The sequence below is a fragment of the Nycticebus coucang genome, chromosome 8, assembly GCF_027406575.1.
Source record: "Nycticebus coucang isolate mNycCou1 chromosome 8, mNycCou1.pri, whole genome shotgun sequence".
NCBI classification, from domain to species: Eukaryota; Metazoa; Chordata; class Mammalia; order Primates; family Lorisidae; genus Nycticebus; species Nycticebus coucang.
The window spans coordinates 59477371-59502415 of record NC_069787.1 but is presented as its reverse complement, the minus strand read 5'-3'; the positions used below and the strand labels follow the sequence as shown (position 1 = coordinate 59502415).

At 40.9% G+C, this 25045-nt stretch overlaps 1 protein-coding gene across 1 annotated transcript in view; it reads left to right on the top strand.

Annotated features, from left to right (window-relative positions):
* Positions 1 to 25045, top strand: part of RFTN1 (raftlin, lipid raft linker 1) — a 225983-nt gene that overhangs the window by 94452 nt on the left and 106486 nt on the right. The window contains exon 4 of the mRNA XM_053599736.1: positions 24484 to 24592. Coding sequence (XP_053455711.1) covers positions 24484 to 24592 — 109 coding nt within the window. The remainder of the gene's footprint in view (positions 1 to 24483; positions 24593 to 25045) is intronic.

The following is a 25045-nucleotide window of genomic DNA, read 5'->3' as shown; positions in this document are numbered from 1 at the left end:
CACAGTTGTTCTAGGGTCTCATTTAAATCTCTTATATCTTTGTTTAATTTCTGTTTAGAGGATCTGTCCAGCTCTGTAAGAGAAGTGTTAAAATCCTCTGTTATTATGGTATTATCAGATATCATATTGTTCAGACTGAGTAAGGTCTGTTTTAAGAATCTGGGAGCATTTAAATGGGTGCATAAATATTTAGAATTGAAATGTCTTCGTGTTGTATTTTTGCCTTGACCAATATCAAGTGACCATCTTTGTTTTTTTTGACTTTAGTTGCTTTAAATCCACATGTGTCTGAAAATAAGATTGCAACTCCTCTTTTCTTCTGAATTCCATTTGCCTGAAAAATTATCTTCCAAACCTTGACTCGGAGTTTTAATTTGTCTTTTGAAGACAGGTGTGTTTCTTGCTGACAGCAGATGGATGGCTTGTGTTTTTTAATACAGTCAGCCAATCTATGTCTCTTCAGTGGGTAATTCAAGCCATTAACATTTATCGAGATAACTGATAAGTGTGGTAGTATTCTATTCGTCTTATTTGGTGAGAGTCCATTGCTTAGTTTTATCTTTTGCATCAGTCTGGAAGTTAGGTTCTGTCCTTTGATTTCTGAGTTCTTACTTTGCTGCTGATCCATTGTGGTGGTCAGTGTGTAGAACAGGTTGAAGTATTGCTGTAGAGCTGGTCTTGTTGTGGCGAATTTCCTCAATGTTTGTGTATCCGTAAGTGATTTGATTTCTCCGTCAATTTTGAAGCTTAGCTTAGCAGGGTACAGAATTCTGGGCTGGAAATTGTTCTGTTTAAGTAGATTAAAGGTAGATGACCATTGTCTTCTTGCTTGGAAAATTTCATTAGAGAAGTCTGCGGTCACTCTGATGGATTTGTCCCTGTAGGTCAACTGGCGCTTACTCCTGGCAGCTTGCAGAATCTTTTCTTTTGTCTTGACTTTGGACAGGTTCATCACAATGTGTCTTGGAGAAGCTCGGTTAAAGTTGAGGCAACCTGGGGTCCGATATCCCTCTGAAAGCAGTGTGTCAGAATCTTTGGTGATATTTGGGAAATTTTCTTTTATAATATTCTCTAGTATGGCTTTCATTCCTCTGGGGCACTCTTCTTCCCCTTCTGGACTTCCAATGACTCGTATGTTGGAACGCTTCATAAAGTCCCATAATTCTGACAGTGAACTTTCTGCTTTCTGTCTCTTCTTTTCTGCCTCTTTTACTATCTGAGTTATCTCAAGAACTTTGTCTTCTACCTCTGAAATTCTTTCTTCTGCATGGTCTAACCTGTTGCTGATACTTTCCATTGCATCTTTAAGTTCCCTAATTGACTGTTTCAATTCCTTCAGCTCTGCCATATCCTTTTTATATTCTTCATATCGTTCATCTCTTATTTGATTCTGTTTTTGGATTTCCTTTTGGTTATTTTCCACTTTATTAGCAGTTTCCTTCATTGTTTCCATCATTTCTTTCATTGTTTTCATCATGTGTATTCTAAATTCCCTTTCTGTCATTCCTAACATTTCTGTGTAGGTGGAATCCTCTGCAGTAGCTGCCTCATGGTCCCTTGGCGGGGTTGTTCTGGACTGGTTCTTCATTTTTCCTGGAGTTTTCTGCTGATTCTTCCTCATCAGTGATTTCTTTTATCTGTTTCCTTTCCCTAATTTTCCTTTCACTTCCTTTTGATCTTTAAGTTCTCGTGCCTGTCGACTAAGGGTTACAGGACCAGAAGCGTGAGAAGGTTGAAGAGCAAAAAAGGGATGAAAGAAAGGAGGACTGAGTGATAAGAAAAAAAAAGAAGACTAGGGAAAGGAGAGGGGGTGGGTAAAAGGAATATTGACAAAAATAAGAGAGGCACTGAAAGAGGGAGACAGAGCAATATAGGTGTACAGTAGGGTACTTTGACACAACCTTAAAGAAACCCCACCTCCTGGGGGTGCCCAGTTGGGTGGTTCCCTTGAGATCAGCAGCTCTTTGCTAACCTGATCAGACACAGTACCCCACCTCCACCAAGTAGAGAGGAAAGACAAAAATGTTATAAATCAAACGAAAACAAGGAAACAGAAAACTTTACGGGATAATATTGGGTGAAAAACCAAATAATAGCGGTAGAAACACTAGCAAAAATGAAGGTGTAGTTATTAAAATTGAAAATGGGAATGGCAATGGGAAATTATTATTAAACTAGAAAAATTGAGAAAGAAAAAGGATCTGTATGGAAAAGGTTGAAATTAAAAAACAAAACAACATCAACAACATCAAAATAAAAAAAACAACCAAAGCAAAAAAAAAAACAAAAAAAACACAACCAAAAACAAAGCAGTATGTATATGTTATTGAATATTGTCTGGGCAACACGTGGTCTTCTGGGGTATGAGATGTTAATCACAGTTCTGATACGACTGGTGGCTGCTGATTTCTCAAACCCCAGCAGGTAGACACCCTAAATCTCTCTTTAGCCCACTTAAAAGGCACTTTGAACTTGTAAGCTTGCTGAGCAGAAGCTTTTCCAGGAAAGTGCTTGTCGCTGGAATCACTGCTGAAGTGGCTATCCACTTACCCAGTGTGCCAAAATCAGTCTCACTCTGCCCCTGAGGGTTAGGGCTGCAAGGTGGCTCAGACCCCGCCCTTAGGCTACTTGGTCGCTGGGTTACCAAGTCCCACCTGATTCTAGCTCTGCAACCCTGAGGGCAGAGCTTGCCAGGGCAGATCGCTCACAATGTCTGCCTGTGACCCAGAGCCAAACACTATTAGCTCCGTCTGGCTCAGTGGCTCAGACTGGGGCCCTAGACAACGGCCAAAGTTCTCCACACTCCCATTCAGGCTCTCCCCAAGGCAGTTCAACTGAGTGCCAAGTCCAAAGCCACCAAAACAGTTCACAGGTAAGGCCTTTCTGGTTTGCAGTTTCGCTGCTACTGAACTTACAGTTGTGGGCAGGTTTACACTGATTGAACACACGGGACCACTTGCCGTTTTTCCACTGTTTTAGTCCTCCTCTTGGGGTCCAGAAGTCTCTCGCTGACTCCCTGTATCCTCACAGGGGTGATGATAGGCAGATCCCACCAGCCAGAGATGCCTGGAGTCCTATCTCCCCAGACTCACGGTGCCCAGATGCAAGGAAGCTGTTACTCGGCCGCCATGTTGCTCCGCCTCCAGGACTCTGCATTCTTAACATGTTTCTACCTGAGGCAGACGCCACTGTTCTGTGGACCACATTTTGAGTAACAAGGATATAGAGGGACCAGATTCTTGTCTGGCTCCATGCCTGGCACTCAACAGTGTTGTTGGGATTGCAACTTGACTCCCAGGGAGAGCTTTAAGTGCTAGGAATGTCAGGAAGAACAGGACTCCTGGTTGGAAGGGCCTGTGTTCTAGGCTGCACTTGGCTGCTAGTGAGGGGAGAGGGCACGTCAGTGGATTTTTCCTGGACCTCCATTTTCTAGTGGTGCAGTGAGGGGTTGGGCCGTAAGACCTGTACAAACTCTAAGTTACCCTATGGGATGAGATGGGTAAGGATGTTCTTCCGCAGAAATAAGAAGGTCCACTTCAGGGGAAGGTCCGTTCCAATCCAACAGTGGGACTGGGAGGTTAAATAGGGCTTCTTTACTTTTACTTTGGTCAGGGCACAAGCAAGTGAACTTACTTTCCTGAAAAGAAAAACGAGTCAAGCCACTGAGAAGCATAAGACAGTGGTGTGGAGGAGGGTTTTCAAGAAAGAGAAGATGGCAGTCCCCTTGGGTTGGAGTTCACTGTGGTCCAGAACTACCTGCCTGGTGTCTTTAATGAACGTTCCAACTCTTTTGATAAGCAGACTCAGAGGGAGAAATCCCTCACTTAACTTCATGTTGGGTCTTTGGAACTGCTTTTTTGGTGGTTGCGGAGAAAGCTGCAAAAGCTTGGTGTGAAATGAGGCAAAAATGACCAAGAGACTGTCTCCCACTTCCATCCCCAGTAGTACTGGGTGCGGGAATGGTGGTAGTTGGAAGCAGGGTCATTATAAAATGTAATTTTAAAGAATAGGTATTTTCTGTCCTAGCACATGCCATAACCATATCTTTTACATCATGAGGAGAAGACCCTCATGCTCTTAAAAACAAACAAACAAAAAACCCTCACAACTTGTTATCAGGAAGTTTTTAAGTAGTAAAAATAAAACAAAGGAAGCCTTATATGACTAATTTTTAATACAACAGTTAAAGTGGTATTTTCCATAAAGTCTGCCAAAGTTCTGACAGCTTATAGATAACTTTTAAGAGAAATGACTTAACTTTTAAAAAGGAAGTAAATGCCTTGTTAATATTTTTCAAGTAAAGCACATTGAAAGAAGTTTACATGCTCTTTCTAGATTTCTATCCATCCAAACGAAGTTCAGTAGCAGGAATCACCATGGGATGACTGCTTGAAACTTGAATAAACAACTTAATGTGCTGGAAAGGTGAACATAAAGGTTTTAGCAAATAACTGGGCTTTGGGGTATGCAGAAAGACCAGGAAAAAGAACAGAAACATTCGAGTGTGTATTTGTGTACTCATTCATTCTTTCACAAATACTTGCTGAGCTTGTACTCTTTTTAAGGAATTGTGCCAGGGGCTCCCCTGTGGGAGGGTAGAGAGTACAGGTGCAGGGCTCAATTGGACATGGAACCTGCCTTAATGATATAACAAAAAAGGTGATATGTACGTGTAACTTATGCATGTGGGTCCTGTCCATTGAAAGCAAACCAGAGAAATGTTTTAGGAGGAAGGGGCTTTTAACTTGGGCCTAATTTCTTTTGGGAAAACATAGGAATAATGAGTATGAGGTGGGAAGAGTTTATTTAAGTCTTCTAATGAAATGTTTTCTAGCAGTGTTTGAATAATTTGAGAGCATCGTTGATGGTCTGAATTATTAATGAGTCATTCCGAAAGCAGTATTCAGTACAATAACGTTCCTTGGAGCTCTCTACCATTTTGACAAATTTCACTTAAATCCATGAAAAATTACCTGATCTTTTCTTTTGAAATTTCTGATAACTGCCATTTCATTTTAAGATGGCAGGGCAAACCACACATGTAACCATAAATTGTTCTTGATTCTAAGTATATTGAATTCAGTCGAAGTCAGTTAGCGTGAATAGCTGAATATGAAATACTTAGCGAGTAAGTAGAGAGTTTGTACTTCTTTCTCAGCTCTTTCTTTGGAGCACTTAGTGATTTTTAACAGACAATATAGTTGCATTCACTCTGAATTCTAAGTGCAGTTAAGTGATCCTTCACTTTGGGGGGGCAGTTTTCCTTAGAATGAATTGCTAAAGATCTCAGAACTTGATGGCTAAGGGAAGTCAGTTATTAAAATGTCACTTCTGTTGTTTCAGGAGTGTGGGTTTAATTCTAGGTCATTTTACGGTTGTAGATGGAAATACAGTGTAATGATACATGGTGAGGCCCTTTTTCAGCTGTTGAATTGTTCATTCTTGGAGCTGGGGTGTCACTGACGTGTTTTTCGTCACCAATGGCTGAAGACATCTGGGTACAGCTCCCCTGGAGTAACACTTTACATGGCACAGGGACAGGAGCTCTGTGGACATCTATCGGGCACATTTTAGCCTATAATTGGGGGGGCCACATGGAGGAGCTAATGCAGGGGGTAAAATTATAACAACCCTTGTGGAAGATGGAAAATTGTGTAATGCAAATTGTTCTTGAAAATCTGCTTCAGTATCTGACTAATGTAATACCGTACTGCCTCTCTACCTGACCAGTGCGTGTCTTCCTTCAGGGCTAGGTCAGCTCGCGATTTCCAACAATGAACCCCCTGGGTTGCTAAGTTGGCTCAGGGTTGTGGCGAGTGTACATTGGAATCACATCTAGAGTGGTGAAGGGCTTGCACCTAGGGAGGTGTTTGTGGAAACTGAGATTAAGTGAACAAGAACTCCCCGTCTCCCTCTCAAGTCCGTTCTGGGATGCAGAGGCCTATTGAGTAGAGTAAGTAGCATGAATGTTCCTCCCTTTTAGTTGGAATTTTCTAAGACAAATATGTGTTACGTAATTTCACTGTGCAAACATGACTCTAAGGAGGTCTGAGATCTCAAGAGACTTATCTTCTGGTAGGGGACTATAAAATGTATATGCAAATTATGTAACTATCCAGCTGAGTCTTTAGGTCTGGGTTTGCATCTCCAACTGGAAATTTGTTAATGGGGGTGCTTTAGAAAAGGAGGCTTTCTGGCTCTCATTTGCTCTGGGTCTGGACTGGTGGGTAGATTTGAACGGGGAGACTAGCCCAGGAGAGCCTGAAGCCTAGAAAAGCACACCGTGATTGATGAGCAGAAGCGGAAACCAGGTCCAGAGGGGAAGGACAGATGTGGGAGGACAGATGTGAGGGATCTGGGGCTAGACACGTGGCTGCAGGAGGCTATGTGTGTGGAGTTGTGGTGAAGCCAGGAGGATGGAGTTCATTTCTCCATCTGCTGACTAGGCCAAGGATGCTGAGGTCCTCATTCTAGACTAGATTCCTCTAGTGGTTCTTACAAGAGACACAGGATATTGCTTCATTCTAAATTGACCATTTGCTTGGAGTCTGAGATATTTTTCCTCCTTGACCATATCAGCAAGCTTTACTCCCAAGTACTTACGAGCAACCCAGATTACGGTATGAGTCAGCTCTGGCTGCCCAGGGTCAAGTGATGCAGAGAGAGACAATTCTTTAGGCTTTTTGCTGTTTTAATTCCAGGAAAGAAAATCTCAGAGTGCACTCAGTCATTGCCCTTTGTTTCTTCTCTGGGAACCCAGAATCTAAGATCTTGGAGATGTTGCTTTTATTCTAAGACAGGGCTTGCAAAAAACTCAAGATGCCTACCAGGGATGGAGGACCAGTGCCTTAGCTCTGCCTTTTGGATGCTGGATCTTATATTTTTTTCCCTGAAGAAAATCCATAAATAACTTCTCCTTTTAAAATGTTGCCTTATTTTTAAAAAATAGCATTGTGTGTCCCTAACCCATGCCCACTGGCTTCTATCTTGCAGCCTCTAAGCTTTCTGTGAGATGCTTATGTGGATGCAGCTAGCCTCATGCCCTTTGAGCTGCCTGTTCTGCCTTTGAAACACAGTCATCATTGCACTTCTCAGCCTCTCCTGTTGTTCTTTTTATAGCATGTCTATCCACGTACCCTCCTCTTGCTAAGTCTTCTTTTGTCTTTGGAATCCCATTACTTACTTTGAGTGTCAAGTCTGATTAGGTATTGCTCAGTAGAATTTTCCCAAATCAAGTAGAGTAAAACCAGGCCCTGGAATTTTGCTACAGTTGTTCGCTAAAGGATCATAAGTTCATTAAGAGCTGGATCTGTCTTTGGTATAGATATTTACCAGTACCAAAAGTACATCTTGATAATATAGCCGCACAGCATGGACCCCAAGTAATAGAACACACACACACACAATCTTTTCGTTTCCAAAGTCACAGTGACTTGCCACAGACTATATATCCATTATTTTTCACTCTCTCTTTTCCTTTTAAAAAACATTCAAAGGATGGCCTTCAAAGAAAAGGAAATCTTTGTGGACCTTAAGTGAAGTACAAATGCATTACATTGCCTTTTTCTAAGCCTGCAAGATAAAATGAACATTTTCTTTGGCATTTGAAAAGGGCAAAATTGGGAAAGTACAAAATTATATTGGAACCAAAATGAAAATTCTTTTTAAAATTACAGTCGAAAGTGTCCTGTTTAAGTGGCCTTGTCTCTTCATGTCTAATTTTTACCAATTACTTCGACTCTTGGGAGAATTATAGGGCTTCTAGAAAGAGGTTTCATAATTAAGCGAAATGCACAGGGGGTGGTAGCGCCTCCCGGGGTGTGCCCTAGAAAATGCTCACACGTGAGGCCGAGGATCAGCCCTGGAGCTCGCTGATTGCTGGGATCACACGTGGGGAAGGAAAGAAACGGCCAACTCAGGGATGATTGACATGTGCCACTGTGATGGGGAAACTGCAGCAGCCGGTTTAGTCCCGAGAGCGGAAATCAAGGAAGGTGGATTCAAAACTGTTCTCTTAAATCAGAGCAGGGAATAAGAAGCTGCTTGTTTAGCACAGGAGTCGTTATTTTGGACTCAGATACAGGAAAGCGCCCACTCTGCTGGCAGCTGCCCCTCGTTTTGTTTCTGTGTGGTATCACCCTTCATCAGTTTCCTTGCGCTTCCTGAGGTGTGTGGAGGACTTGATTAGCTCTCAGGCCGCCTTCGCGCCCCCAAGGAGCCGTCCAGCGTCCCTGAGACTACCTTAATTTATTCCTCCTATTTTCCCATCTTGCTCCGGAGTGACACCCTTTACTGGTGTGTTGAAGTTTCAGGATTCACTGTTAATTATTGTGTTTGCACTTTCCAATCTAATATGCCAGCATAAAGCCACATTCTCTTGGGGAAAGAGGGTTTCTCCATTCCACACCCCTAAACGGCTCGCCTTAGCTCTTCTTCTTCTCTTCTTCCAAAGCCATGGGCCCTTATCCCAGTGGACAGAACAAGAGAGATGTGCCAGGTTTGTGTGGGGGCTCCTTTTCACACCCCCGTTTAGTAGCTGGCTTCGATTGCCTGTGTCTTACCCTATATTTTATTTTTTATTTTTATTTTTGTCTCCTCTGAGAGAGAGCATTAGCATACTACTGATTTCCAATCTTTCCCCAGAAGTATTTGGGAATGGCAGAGAATAGTGAGTAGTACTCAAAATATAGAAGCACAGGCACTAAATTTCTTTGAAATTTCCTATTGATCTTGAAACTTATGCAAATATTACAGTGCCATGAAATGTCTGTGTTTGTTTTCAAATGAAACAAAGGCCCCCTATTCACAGTTGTACATACAATGTTTAAATTAAAAAATTGATTCTAGGAAGGTCTATTCTGTGACATTGCAAGGTAGGGCCATATGCATACCTCATAGATAATTTCCTTGCAAATAATTTTACTAAAGTTTTAGAGTTTTGTATCTGTATGTTTATCTCCTGTAAAATTGAGGAGCTCAGATTGTCTCACTTTAAATTTTCCTGGCAAAGTTTCTTTTTCATCTTTTCTCTTCTTTGCCAATCAGACATAGCTTAGATTTCGTATGTCTATCGAGCATTAATGATATAATGGACATTACCAGTGAAGAGTTGTGGAATAGACTAGTACTAATTGAATTTTACATTTTTAGGTATGAATATAGAAGCGGGTGATAAATAACTTTCAGATGTATATAAGTACATTATTGGTGATTTAAATATTCTTGAGATTTTGATAGGATTATCTCTACAATCTATCCAACTAGTTTTTAATCATATTTTAATGGTTGAAAGAGGGAACCATTTTATAAAGAGATAAATGCTGTAAAAATGATTTAGTGGAGTACATCCATTCATCTGCTTTCTCTTCATCAACCACAAGTTGGAACTTAAAATGGCTACAGAGTCTTTAAAAACCAAATTAATAGCTCATATTCATACAACACCTGTTTCTGAGGGTCTGAGAACACTTTGCTTCATTCCTGGATGTGTTAAGTATTCTAATTAATTCTCATTGTGTCCTCCGATTGTTGTTTTGTTGTTAATATTTGCTGAAGACCTTCTCATGTGTTCAGCAGGGGTTTCAGGCACACCCTATTCTGTAGCTACAAGGTGCCATTATCTGCCCTCATCTCCTTTTCCTAATTTTACATCACAGAAAATAAGACTGAAGAAGTCTCTAAGGGCTTCTCAGTAGTGAAGTTTGGGGTGGGAGTGTGGGTGAGTATAGAGTTTTAAGTTCTATCTGGAGACTCATGGTGCAGAAATACACCATTTTTCAGCCCACAGACCTTGGAGCTTATATAATTGTTCTCAGAGAAGAATCCTCTGGGCTTGGCAGCATCCCCGGTCCCCATGACCATGTGGGACCAGAGGCCTGGCTAATCCCCAAACTGGTTTCAGAACATGGTGTTGCCACTGCAAACCACTTGGAGCTCCCCCTGTCTGCCGTGGCTCCATTCAGCAGACCGGTTGGGTCTTGTCAATTTCTGAACAAAGCAAACGATGGTTCTGGGCCAACGGTATTTTCTCTTTGCTTCCTAAAAAAATCAAAATGTATTTATTAGGTATGTGTTGTCCTCTAAGGTAGTAGTAGTCTTTATGAGGGAGAATGAGGTGAACACGATCCCTGCTCTAGGGGGATTGATGATACACTTCTATAGTTTAAGTCCCCAAAATTGCTCTATCAAGCAGCCTGGATCTTATTAGGTACAAAAAGCCCACTTTGCTTGTGAAGAACATTTATATGCTTGCAGGTTTTGTTAGTGTGAGCTGTTGTTTTTGGTACCCGCCCTAATAGCTGCCACTAATTTATGCTGAGGCTAGATAAAGTCCTTGTTCCTTGCTTCATGGTATATATATTATGTTTATTCCAGAAAGCCAATGTGAAGAAAATGAGCCTCAAGGTGGCGGGTTGTCCAGGTCAGTGTTCACACATTTCAAGAGTAGAGGAATCAGGATTCACACTGGGATCCGTCTACTTCTAACACCATTCCTCTTTAATTTTTTAGCCATTAGGGTTTGGGTAGGGGTAGAATTTCTCAACCTTGGCACTGTTGGCATTTTGGGCCAGATAATTGTGTATGGGACTGTCCCATGCGTTGTAGGATATTTTGCAGCATCCCTGATGCCATCTACTAGATGCTAGTAGCAAACCTCCCCCTGCACCGCGGTTGTGACACAGAATCCTCACGTGCACATGCATAGATGGCTGCAATGACTCATCTCTCACTGTCAGTAAGAACTTTTCTGGGAACGGCGTGATATCAAAACATCAGTGCCCACCTATTTAAATCTGATTTGAAGAAGTTTGAAAATATCAAGAAGAATTTTTCAAATGTGAATATACTTCCATTATTGTTAATAGTGAGTCTCATTTCAAGTGTGTATTATGCTTTGGGATACTATCTGTTAATATTAACTTACTGTGATTGCTTAAAAATACTGCCTATTTTGTCTCTTTCTCAACTTTTTAAGTTTTTGTTTTGTGTGTTATGTGTTATATGTAAGATGTTAGTGCAGTGGTACTCAGTATTTTCTTCTAATGGGTTCTATGATTTAAAAAATTGGTGGGTGGCTGGGCGCAGTGACTCATGCCTATAATCCCAGCATCTGGGAGCCTGAGGCTGGTGGATTGCTTGAGCTCAGGAGTCTGAGACCAGCCCAAGCAAGAGTGAGACCCTGTCCCTACTAGAAATATAAAAAAACTAGCTGGGTGGTGGCAGGAGCCTGTAGTCCTAGCCACTTGGGAGACTGAGGCAAGAGGATTGCTTAAGCTCAAGAGTTTGAGGTTGCTGTGAGCTACGATATCACCGCACTCTACCCAGGGTGACAGAGTGAGTCTCTGTCTCAAAAAAAATAAGTGGGGGGTGGTGGTTGATCCATGCAGCTTCTAGGTCACACTGGTGGTTCCTGACATACTTATGAGTCTTGCTACGCAAAATGCAATCCATGGACCAGCAGCATAAGCATCACGGGAGAACTCCTTAGACATAGCTGCTCTTAGGCTCCTAGACCCGCCCAAGGAGAATCTGCCTTCTAATAAGATTCCAGTAGATCTGCAGAGTTTGAGAACAGATTAAATTGTGCTGTCCTATAACATAGCCATTTAAATTTAAATTAACTAAAATGAAATAAAAAGTTCAGTTCCTCAGTTGCACTTATCACATTTCATAGGTTAAAGTAACAACATGTGGATGGGGCTGCTAAATTGGACAGCACAGATAAAGAACATTTCCATCACCTGACTCAAAGTGTAGGTGGGATGATCTAGGAAAAAAACAATAAGCAAACTTTAATTTGGAACATGTGAATTCAGTGCAGGTAGAGAAGAGACTTTCTATCAACTCCAGTGGACATGACGCATGAGAGTCTTATGCATAGCTATTACTGTTTTTGTTTGTAGATGCATCTCTTTTCTGAACCAGTAAATGTCAGGCAGACATAATTTTATTCAGTGTTCTGTTGGTGATAAAATATATTAATTATGCATTACTTCTAATATTAGTTATTCCTATATCTTTGAAAGTAAAGGAGGAACCTTGCAGGATTCCAGAGAAAGTAGGACCCTCCCTCAAATTCCAGGCCTGTGGCTGCTTTCCCCTTTTCTATAGCCAAGCTGACTGGGGATTGAAGTTCTTTCACAGCTACATTATCTAAGAAACACTGAGGTAAAGTTTATGCGTCTGGTTTGTTTTCGTCTTGGCCTTTTAAGATTAACGGTAGACTTGTAGTGCCTGGCTGCTCATGCTGTATCTGCCAGGGAGCCAGCCTGCCTGTGAGCTTCAACACAGGATGTGGCAAGATTTCTCTAGAATAAGTAGCAGGATTGGGTAGTTACATGCTCCTGGTGATGTGCCCCGAGACAGTGTGTGGTGAGAGCACCACTTGCTCATCTTCTCCCGTCATTTTCAGAAGGTTCTTGGAAATACCAAACCCTTTTCAACTAAAGTCGTGAATCTCTTTTGGTGAAAAAGGAAGGGTAAATCAGAAGAAGGGCAGTGGCCCTCCTGTGGGTTAATTCTTCTCCTTTTTTCTGCTTCCTGTTCAGAAGCACCCTGATGTACTTTGTAGTGATCTATTTAAAGATCCACTAGGATTTGTTTGACTCTTCTCCCCACCAGAATTTCTTTTTTGCAGTTTTTTTTGGTCGGGGCTGGGTTTGAACCTGCCACCTCCGGCATATGGGGCCGGTGCCCTACTCCTTTGAGCCACAGGCACCGCCCCCCGCCCCCCGCCCCCCCAGAATTTCTTAAGCTTTCTTGTTAGGGGATACGTCCAACTCCTGCAGCCACAACTTATTTTTATAGATTTGGCTCATTTTGCAAAGAGAGGTTGTAAAAATGATGGGAAATATTTTCCTTATTGTTCTGAGAGCATCTTTGGGAAGCAGCATTTTATTCCCCATCCCCCACCAGTTGTAGGGACAAGAAATACCTAAAATCTCTCTGCCATCGTGTGCATCTACTTCCTCTACAAATATCTTAGCTTTCTTTTCTGCTCTTCCAAAATATTCTTGCCCGCATCCTATGTTATCCACAGTGCCAACTGCTTAATCTTGCCAAAATCTGTACCATAGTTATCTTCTTCTGTCTTAAAGACCATTTGTGACTACCCTTAATGTCAGAATTAAGCTGAATTCCCTCCTTGTTTTCCAACCTTGTTTCCCACTATTCTGCTTTGGCCACTGCAAAGCCCTCAGTCCCAGGTCCATTCTAACAGTGAGTTCTCCCATACGTTCCTTGGGCTTGGGAGCACTGACCCAGCCGAGTGACAGGCAACTGTCATCTGCGTGTACCCTTTGCCAAACTGACCTATTTATTATTTCCATCATATAACTCGTGCTTTTTTCAGTTGAGCATTTTACTAACTTTTGTTCTGAGAAGGCCTAGAATGTCTTTTTATCCATTATTTCATGACTAATTTCCACAGAGCTCCAAAGACTTAACTCACGTGTTTCGTGCATTTACTTATTTATTTATTTATTTTTGAGACAGAGTTTCACTTTGTAACCCTTGGTAGAGTGCTGTGGTGTCATAGCTCACTACAACCCCAAACTTTTGGGCTCAAGTGATCCTCTTGCCTCTGTCTCCCGAGTAGCTGGGACTATAGGTGCCCACTGCAATGGTCAGCTAGTCTTAGTAGAGATGGGGTCTCGCTCTTGCTCCAGCTGGTCTGGAACTCCTGAACTCAAGCAATCCACCTGCCTTGGCCTCCCAGAGTGCTAGATTATAAGTGTGAACCACTGCACCCAGCAGCTTTTAAAAATCACCCCCACCCCCAATCCCTGACACTGGAAGTAACTTGAAATCTCATAGTACCTGTTTCATGTGTTTTGTCACCTCTCATGGACATTATGTTTCCAGAGGGCAGGATCTAACCGAGTGCCTTCAGTTCCTTACACATGGTCTCTAGTCAAGCAGGGGGGGATAGATTAGTGAATAAATATTTTTATCATTTAGTTACACACAAGTTAATGAAACTAAGAAGCGTGATGGGGAATCATATCTTCTTTTTCTTTCATTGACTTTTTCCAGATCTCTTGCCTGTTTCTCTCCCTAGTACTCTTTTTTTAAAAAAAGTCATTCTGATTATTCTCTTTGAACTTGGTCTTCTTTACCGGGAAGAAGTCTTAAAATTCCTTCCTGTTTCCCAGAGACAGAGAATTTGTTTCTGTTAACTGACATTTAGTAATTTTTTTTCTGGCTGGAGAAGTGCCTAGTAATCTAAGTTTATGTCTGTCATTATTCCTTTTGATTATTTGTAAATTAAGCAAAAATAGCCCTATTGAAAAACTACACATTCTCTCCCCTTTTCATAACTGAAGTTTAAACTATGCCCCATATCCTGGGAAAAAGAAGACATTTGTTTAAACTCATGGTCTTTGAAGAGATCTAAGGGATTTATGAGCCGAAATGAGATCTATTACATGTTTATTATTATTGAAAAGTAATGTGTATGATAGTTTTAGTACATGCTTATTACTTAAAAGTAAAGTTTATAATAGTTTTCTGACAGGCATTTATTTTTCAGTAACCTAATTTCAAGTCTTCATGAGACCAAAATAAATATTCAACTTATTAGTTGGCACTTTGTCAGAATTAATTTGAGGATTAACCCTTATGCCTATGATAATCACCAACATTTAAAGTACTCTTAAGTGTTAACAGTACTTGTTGGACAAAATGGTCTTTTTTTCTTTTCCTTTTTTTTTTTTTATTGTTGGGGATTCATTGAGGGTACAATAAGCCAGGTTACACTGATTGCAATTGTTAGGCAAAGTCCCTCTTGCAATCATGTCTTGCCCCCATAAAGTGTGACACACACCAAGGCCCCACCCCCCTCCCTCGGTCCCTCTTTCTGCTTTTCATCCCCCCCATAACCTTAATTGTCATTAATTATCCTCATATCAGAATTGAGTACATAGGATTCATACTTCTCCATTCTTGTGATGCTTTACTAAGAAAAATGTCTTCCACGTCCATCCAGGTTAATATGAAGGATGTAAAGTCTCCATTTTTTTTAATAGCTGAATAGTATTCCATGGTATACATATACCACAGCTTGTTAATCCATTCCTGGGTTGGTGGGCATTTAGGCTGTTTCCACATTTTGGCAATTGTAAATTGAGCTGCAATAAACAGTCTAGTACAAGTATCCTTATGATAAAAGGATTTTTTTCCTTCTGGGTAGATGCCCAGTAATGGGATTGCAGGATCGAATGGGAGGTCTAGCTTGAGTGCTTTGAGGTTTCTCCATACTTCCTTCCAGAAAGGTTGTACTAGTTTGCAGTCCCACCAGCAGGGTAAAAGTGTCCCTTCTCTCCACATCCACGCCAGCATCTGCAGTTTTGAGATTTTGTGATGTGGGCCATTCTCACTGGGGTTAGATGATATCTCAGGGTTGTTTTGATTTGCATTTCTCTAATATATAGAGATGATGAACATTTTTTCATGTGTTTGTTAGCCATTCGTCTGTCATCTTTAGAGAAAGTTCTATTCATGTCTCTTGCCCATTGATACATGGGATTGTTGGCTTTTTTCATGTGGATTAATTTGAGTTCTCTATAGATCCTAGTTATCAAGCTTTTGTCTGATTGAAAATACGCAAATATCCTTTCCCATTGTGTAGGATATCTCTTTGCTTTGGTTTGTTATCTCCTTAGCTGTACAGAAGCTTTTCAGTTTAATGAAGTCCCATTTGTTTATTTTTGTTGTTGTTGCAATTGCCATAGCAGTCTTCTTCATGAAATCTTTCCCCAGGCCAATATTTTCCAATGTTTTTCCTATGCTTTCTTTGAGGATTTTTATTGTTTCATGCCTTAAATTTAAGTCCTTTATCCATCTTGAATCAATTTTTGTGAGTGGGGAAAGGTGTGGGTCCAGTTTCAGTCTTTTACATGTAGACATCCAGTTCTCCCAACACCATTTATTGAATAGGGAGTCTTTCCCCCAAGGTCTGTTCTTGTTTGGTTTATCGAAGATTAGGTGGTTGTAAGATGTTAGTTTCATTTCTTGGTTTTCAATTCGATTCCAAGTGTCTATGTCTCTATTTTTGTGCCAGTACCATGCTGTCTTGAGCACTATGGCTTTGTAGTACAGACTAAAATCTGGTATGCTGATGCCCCCAGCTTTATTTTTATTACTAAGAACTGCTTTAGCTATACGGGGTTTTTTCTGGTTCCATACAAAACACAGAATCAAGTTAGACCATGCAGAAGAAAGAATTTCAGAGGTAGAAGACAACGTTCTTGAGATAACTCAGATAGTAAAAGAGGCAGAAAAGAAGAGAGAGAAAGCAGAACGTTCACTGTCAGAATTATGGGACTTTATGAAGCGTTCCAACATATGAGTTATAGGAATCCCAGAAGGGGAAGAAGAATGCCCCAGAGAAATGGAAGCCATACTAGAGAATATTATAAAAGAAAATTTCCCAAATATCACCAAAAATTCTGACACACTGCTTTCAGAAGGCTATCGGACCCCAGGTCGCCTCAACTTTAACCGAGCTTCTCCAAGACACATTATGATGAACCTGTCCAAAGTCAAGACAAAAGAAATGATTCTGCAAGCTGCCAGGAGTAAGAGCCAGTTGACCTACAAGGGAAAATCCATCACAGTGACCGCAGACTTCTCTAATGAAACTTTCAAGCAAGAAGAAAATGGTCATCTACCTTTAATCTACTTAAACAGAACAATTTCCAGCCCAGAATTCTGTACCCTGCTAAGCTAAGCTTTAAAATTGATAGAGAAATCAAATCATTTACGGATATACAAACATTGAGGAAATTCGCCACAACAAGACCAGCTCTACAGGAAATACTTCAACCTGTTCTACACACTGACCATCACAATGGATCAGCAGCAAAGTAAGAACTCAGAAATTAAAGGACAGAACCTAACCTTCACACTGATGCAAAAGACAAAACTAAGCAATGGACTCTCACCAAATAAGACGAATAGAATACTACCACACTTATCAATTATCTCAATAAATGTTAACGGCTTGAATTCCCCACTGAAGAGACATAGATTGACTGACTGGATTAAAAAACACAAGCCATCCATCTGCTGTCTGCAAGAAACACACCTGTCTTCAAAAGACAAATTAAAACTCCGAGTCAAGGTTTGGAAGATAATTTTTCAGGCAAATGGAATTCAGAAGAAAAGAGGAGTTGCAATCTTATTTTCAGATACATGTGAATTTAAAGGAACTAAAGTCAAAAAAGACAAAGATGGTCCCTTGATATTGGTCAAGGGAAAAATACAACAAGAAGACATTTCAATTCTAAATATTTATGCACCCAATTTAAATGCTCCCAGATTCTTGAAACAGACCTTACTCAGTCTGAGCAATATGATATCTGATAATACCATAATAACAGGAGACTTTAACACTCCCCTTACAGAGCTGGACAGATCCTCTAAACAGAAATGAAACAAAGATATAAGAGATTTAAATGAGACCCTAGAACAACTGTGCTTGATAGACGCATATAGAACACTCCATCCCAAAGATAAAGAATATACATTCTTCTCATCACCACATGGAACATTCTCCAAAATTGATCATATCCTGGGACACAAAACAAATATCAACAGAATCAAAAGAATTGAAATTTTACCTTGTATCTTCTCAGACCATAGACACTAAAGGTGAAACTCAACTCTAACAAAAACGCTAGACCCCACACAAAGGCATGGAAATTAAACAATCTTCTGTTGAATAACAGATGGGTGAAGGAAGAAATAAAACAGGAAATCATCAACTTCCTTGAGCATAACAACAATGAAGACACAAGCTACCAAAACCTGTGGGATACTGCAAAAGCAGTTTTGAGAGGAAAATTCATCGCTTTAGATGCCTACATTCGAAAAACAGAAAGAGAGCACATCAACAATCTCACAAGAGATCTTATGGAATTGGAAAAAGAACAATCTAAGCCTAAACTCAGTAGAAGAAAAGAAATATCCAAAATCAAATCAGAGATCAATGAAATTGAAAACAAAAGAATCATTCAGAACATTAATGAAACAGGAGTTTGTTTTTTGAAAAAATAAATAAAATAGATAAACCACTGGCCAGACTAACGAGAAATAGAAAAGTAAAATCTCTAGTAACCTCAATCAGAAATGATAAAGGGGAAATAACAACTGATCCCACAGAGATACAAGAGATCATCTCTGAATACTACCAGAAACTCTATGCCCAGAAATTTGACAATGTGAAGGAAATGGATCAATATTTGGAATCACACCGTCTCCCTAGACTTAGCCAGGAAGAAATAGAGCTCCTGAACAGAGCAATTTCAAGCACTGAGATTAAAGAAACGATAAAAAATCTTCCAACCAAAAAATGCCCTGGTCCAGATGGCTTCACTCCAGAATTCTATCAAACCTTCAAGGAAGAGCTTATTCCTGTACTGCAGAAATTATTCCAAAAAATTGAGGAGGAAGGAATTTTCCCCAACACATTCTATGAAGCAAACATCACCCTGATACCAAAACCAGGAAAAGACCCAAACACAAAGGAGAATTTCAGACCAATCTCACTCATGAATATAGATGGAAAAATTCTCAACAAAATCCTAGCCAATAGATTACAGCTTATCATCAAAAAAGTCATTCATCATGATCAAGTAGGCTTCATCCCAGGGATGCAAGGCTGGTTTAATATACACAAGTCCATAAATCTTATCCACCATATTAACAGAGGCAAAAATAAAGATCATATGATCCTCTCAATAGATGCAGAAAAAGCATTTGATAAAATCCAGCATCCTTTTCTAATTAGAACACTGAAGAGTATAGGCATAGGTGGCACATTTCTAAAACTGACTGAAGCTATCTATGACAAACCCACAGCTAATATTTTACTGAATGGAGTAAAACTAAAAGCTTTTCCTCTTAGAACTGGAACCAGACAAGGTTGTCCTCTGTCACCTTTACTATTCAACATAGTGCTGGAAGTTCTAGCCAATACAATTAGGCAAGATAAGGAAATAAAGGGAATCCAAATGGGAGCAGAGGAGGTCAAACTCTCCCTCTTTGCTGACGACATGATCTTATACTTAGAGAACCCCAAAGACTCAACCACAAGACTCCTAGAAGTCATCAAAAAATACAGTAATGTTTCAGGATATAAAATCAATGTCCACAAATCAGTAGCCTTTGTATACACCAATAACAGTCAAGATGAGAAGCAAATTAAGGACACAACTCCCTTCACCATAGTTTCAAAGAAAATGAAATACCTAGGAGTATACCTAACGAAGGAGGTGAAGGACCTCTATAAAGAAAACTATGAAATCCTCAGAAAGGAAATAGCAGAGGACATTAACAAATGGAAGAACATACCATGCTCATGGATGGGAAGAATCAACATTGTTAAAATGTCTATACTTCCCAAAGCAATCTACCTATTCAATGCCATTCCTATCAAAATACCAACATCGTACTTTCAAGATTTGGACAAAATAGTCTTTTAACGGCTTAGAAAAGTGTTGTGTCCCAGTGACCAGAGCAAAGTCAGGACTGTGTAATTGTGCTGGCCTTGGTCTTATAGGCAAGGAGGAGCTCTGAGGGGAGGGACCTGCCGAGTCATTGTAGTGCAGCTAGTCCTTGGGCTGGGTTTATGGGTTAGTTACTTTGCTTATGATACAATTAAATAATCTGTTCATTCTTATGGCATTCAGCCTTCTTTGACTCACAAGGGAACTTTGTGTATGTAACCCAGGCACCACAGACTGGTGGCTAATAAGTCAAATTCAATCCCAAAGATGTTGGCCTGTGTAACATTAAAAAACATTGTTTGGAAGCAAAATTTGACAGTTATGGTCTACATAAAAACAAAATTTTATGACTTCTTTTAAAATATTATAAGATTTGGCAAACATGTCCTGGAATTCATAGTAACAGGATATAAATGGCCTGTTTACTGTGGTTTCCACTGATCCCATTGTCCCCCAACACTGGAGGGACATGACACTCGCCATTTATTACCACTTTCGCACTCTGACTTTTCTTGTGGCTGACACAAGTTTCTCTGGCACCCATCTCTCTCAGAAATGAGCGTGTGAGAGGGAGTCTGACAGGATTGTGTTTGGAGAAAAATAGGAGGGTTCCTGTTTTTTAGTGGACATTCCTGTACATTTTATATGAGACACAGAGTGTCTAGATTATGCATTTTGGTTAAAAAAATATTATCCTTTACTTATTGGCTGTGGGCCTTTAAGTTTGCAACTTTGTTTGAACCTCAGGCTCTCTGCTGCCAGGGGAGTGACCACACAAGTATGGCAGTCGTGATAGTTGTGACGAGTGAGGGTCTTCTAGGACGTCAGAGTGTGAGCACAGTTTTTATGACAGTGGATGTTTGTGTATGAGTAATGAGGTCAATGTGACACAGAATAAGTGGTCTTTTATTAGGTTCTTAACTTGGATATCTGTGGCCAGTTGTGTTGACATTTGGATTTCTTTAGCACGTGGGCACAAAGCTCTTGCTCTCCTCCCTTGCAGTGAAGAAAGGTTTGTGTACAACTGCTCAGCGTCCACATTTATTTTTATGTGTGTGTTTGACAAGTATTTATTTAATGTTTTTTTTTTTTCTTGTTCACATTCAGTTTGGCCCAAGTCCTAGTAATAAGACATTAAAGAAACAAGGACTGTCTGGGATGACAAAAAAGTTCTGGAAATGGATAGTGATGAAGGTTGCACAGCATTGTAAATGCACTTAATGATACTAAAAAAAGGACTAGAATGGCCAATGCTATATGATGTGTATCTTACAACAGTACCCAATAGTGATCGGGAAGCATATCCATTGTTGGCCGTGCTGTTCTCAGAGTGCTTTTATTTAAGTGGAGAGTGTTTGGTGTTAAATTTCAGAGAAGGTAGGCTGGCAGGCTTTCACTGGTTCTTACCAGTGATTACCAGTATCAATGCACTGTGTTCTTTTTTCTCAGTGTTAAAACCCATATCTCTCTGGCCTTTCCAGAAGTGGAAGCCATCTGGGGAAGTTTGGTGGTTTCCTATATTCTTTTCCAGTATTATTCAATGTCATGGCCTTTTGGGAAACCATAAATGGTATTTCCCACCTCCTCCCAACAGGAGGATGGCAAATGCCTGCTCAGCTGAGAGTTTCAAGTTGATGCTTCTACCTTAGAAATTTGAATGACTGCAGAATATTTAGTCCCCTGTCCTGTGGTCCCTTAAATGGCCAAGTCATGGCCCATAAAGGCCACTTCTAGAAGTCCACTTTTGTCTCCCAGGGTGGTCTCTCCCCCCCAGGACACAGAACACTCCTCACCTGACCAGGGGTGCTCTCAGGTGTATGACTAGATCTTGTGGGTTTGGGCCTATGTCTGGCCAACAGTGACTAGCTTGTTCTGAGCATGAAGCTGCCATCTTCCTTTTTAGGAAATATATTAGTTTTCTTTTTTTTTTTTTTTAATATTAGTTTTCTATGCTCTATAATAAATGTATGACAAACTCAGTGGCTCAAAACAACATGCATTTATTATCTCACAGTTGCTATAGTTGATCTGGGTTCTTTGCTTCCAGATCTCATCAGACTGCATTCCAGGTGTTAGCTGGGGCTGTGGTGTCATCAGAGGCTCAATTGAGGCAATGTCCAATCATAGGACTTTGATCCCAGTTTTCTTGCAGCTCGTGGCCAGGGGCTGCCCACAGTTCCCTGCCATGGGCTCTCTAACATGGCAGCTTCCTTCTTCACAGCCAGTGAGAGAGTCTCTTGTTTCAGTCTGCTCAGCTGGAGTCTTGGAACATAATGCAATCATGGTAGTGACACCCCTCACCATTACCTTAGTCCCACATTCTGACCCCACTTAAGGGTTAGGAGTCCTTATGAGGCCCTTGTGGGGGTCACCAAAGGTGTGTTCACCATAGCAACCATGGTCCCCCAAATCCTACCTCTAGGGGGAGGAGCCTATAAACTCTGACAGCCCTATTGGGAAGCTCTGGGAGTAGATTTGTTGTTATTTTTCACAGGATTAGTGGCAGGGAGAGAGTTTCTGTGTGACTGTGCCCTCCACTCAGCTCTTGCCACTGTTGGGCTACAGAGGCATCTCACGGAGTGCTACTCCCAGGCTTGGCATCCGTCCTCGGAGGATTCAGTGATCCTTACCACTTCTTCTCCCCTCCAGTTATTCTCCAGTGTTACCATCCTTTCGCTGCTGATGATACAGCTAATTCCTGAAGGCTAGGGGAAAGCCTATTCGTTGCTCACCTGTTTCTTCAATATGCATTAAATTTGTTTTTTTCTAGAAGTAGTAGACTGAGATGTAATTTTTCATGGTTCATCTAGAAAATCTGTAATGCCTGTTTTTCTTGATCTTTTGTCCTCCGTTCAGTTCAGATGTAACTGAGTTAATTATTTGATGAAATGAACCAAAGCTTCCATTCTTGTTGTAGAACTTCTTGTTCCAGAATGAAAGATGGTACTTGTTAGGTCCTGTCCTAAAGCCCCTATGATTCAATCTGGTTTGTGAGTTGCTTACAGACTTATCAAATTATAGCCTTACAGTCATCTTCGTTTTCATTCATTCTGCGAGTGTCCTACTGCATAGATACAGCATTGACTTATTTAAAATGATTATGATTTTTCAATCTAATTTAAAATCTCAACGGGTATTTATAAGTAACCTCCTATAGTCTGACATTAATCTCCACGTGACAAAGCAGCTGGGATTTTACATTTGATAATAGAATTCCCCTCCCCCCTCAATCTTTATTGTTTGAGACCTCACATAATACACATGATGGTGTGTCTTGACCAAATCTTCTCTTTGAAAAGTCTGGAATTTTCTGCTTTAGTTCCTCTTACTGTGTCTTTTGTTTGGGGGCAAGATGTGTGTGAGAGAATATGAGGGTAGTCTCTGACTAAGTTTCAAGGCAAGAAGCCTAAGATTCAGAATTGGTTTATTCTTTTGGACTTAGTTTATTCCAGGCTTACCAATTTAGAATCAGTCTATTCTTTTCTATTTCAAATGTACCCTACACGCAAAAGGATATATTAGAGGGAAACATGAAATAAGAATAAACCATGAAAGTTTGCTAACCAAATCACAGCTGCACACCTGGGTAAACCAAATCCTTTTTCATTTTTTTCACTTTTAATTTTCATGTAAATCATACCCAGATGGTTCCTGGTAGTGTGAATTGCTTTTAATGCTATATAAGAATCTTAGAAATGTATTTAAAAATATTATAGCAAATATGCATTTAGAAACTGCTGAGAGACATGTGTCTCAGGAGTTGGGTGTGAAAGTGTCCATTTGATGGATTTTCTGGCCAGACCTTCTCTCATGGGGGATCGCAGGGAGTCCTCTTTGGTAGAGCAGCCTGGAAAGTGAGCTGCTCGCTGGGTAGCTGGCACAGAGTGACTGTGTATATGGTGTGAGCCTGAGACAAAGAGCCTGGAGCTGACCTCTTAATTTCCACTGCCCCCACCAGCCTCCCACAAGAGACAACACGGTCCGCCAGCCCTTAGCTACAGGCCCACCTCTTGCTGCCTTATGACTGGCTGGTCCAAAGAATCCTCTTCAAATTTCAACAACCATGTGGCTTCTAAGAATTGCCCAGACCCATGTTATTGTCATAAAGGAGCCCCAGCAGAGAATGGCTGTGAAGTGGTAGAATGTCCTTTCAGGGACCTCTTGCTGCTGGTCCTGTGCTGTGTGATGTACCGTGGGCAAGTCTGTGTGGCGGCAAGGGGGAAAGCAGCCCCTTGCCCGCAGCATGCTGGGAAACTGCACACTGACTGCAGAACCGGAAGCTTTTATTACCTCAAGCAGTCCTTCAGATCTCCCGTTTTCCCAGAATTTCTAACATCTAGTTGCCTGGTAATCTTTCTTTAATGTTATCTTTCCTTTTGATAGATTTGGCTAGATTGCCTTCTGTAGCGGTTCAACCCTTCTAAAGTCTTTAAAAAATTAATTTTTAATTTTCAAAGTGATATATGAACATATTCTCTTCATGTAAAAGTGAAAAAAATTAGACATTATAGCTAAAGTCACTTTGGATCATCACCATCACCATCACCACCCCCACCATCATGACCCTCAGCCCCAGTTCCCACATGGGCCCCTGCAGGCAACCCGCTGTTACTGGTTTGATGGACGTTTTACTGGTTCTTTTCCATGCCCTGGCAGATCTAAACCAATGGGAAACAGAGATTACTGGAGTTCGCGTGTGTGTGTGTTGTTTAACTGTAGTATAAGCCATATGAAACCATCCTTCTGTAATAAAGCATTTTACATGATGCTATATCTTGGAGGTCTTTCTGTGTTGTAGATCTATATTTATATTACTTGAGTTGTTTACCATACATTTTTTTTTCAGTGATGCCTTTTTGGCAGTTACTGTCATGAAAGAATTTGGGGTTTAATGAAACTTACAGGGATTCTTTTTTAGAAAATACATTGTGCAAAATCTTAATGTTTGTATACATATGCTTTTCTGTCTCTTCAGATCTCAGAAAAGTGATCTTCACAATGAAGGCTACATCTTGGAATTAGATTGCTGTTCCTCCTTAGACCACCTGACAGACCAAAAAATCATCCCGGAGTTCATTAAGAAGGTGAGTGCTGCAGTCAGGATTCAACTGGACAGGTTTGCAGAGTGCTCAGCTGAGTGAACGGGCAGAGGAGCTGGCTTCTTTGGACATGCGAGAGGCTGTGGCAAGAACCATGACCTAAATTTTTGGGCAGCCCCACGGAAGAGCAGTCTCTCCACAGTTGACTCTGGAACAGGGCAGCTTTCCCCAAGCTCCTAGGCTGGTGGGCCCTGGATTCTGTCATGAAGAACTAGAATGGCTTTAAAAGCTGACAGGTTGGCAGACCCACTGCCAGGACTCCTCTCAACCCCTCCAGATGGTGTGAGCCCTCAGCTCCTACCTTCCTTTGTCTGTGGGTCTTCACTGCTACAGCTGCCTTCCTCTCCCAGCGTGGGAGCATGCCAGAGTCCTGTGGCCACTGGCGTGTGGTTGTACCAGGAAAAATTGCCTAGTTGCAGAGAATTCATGTCTGCCCAG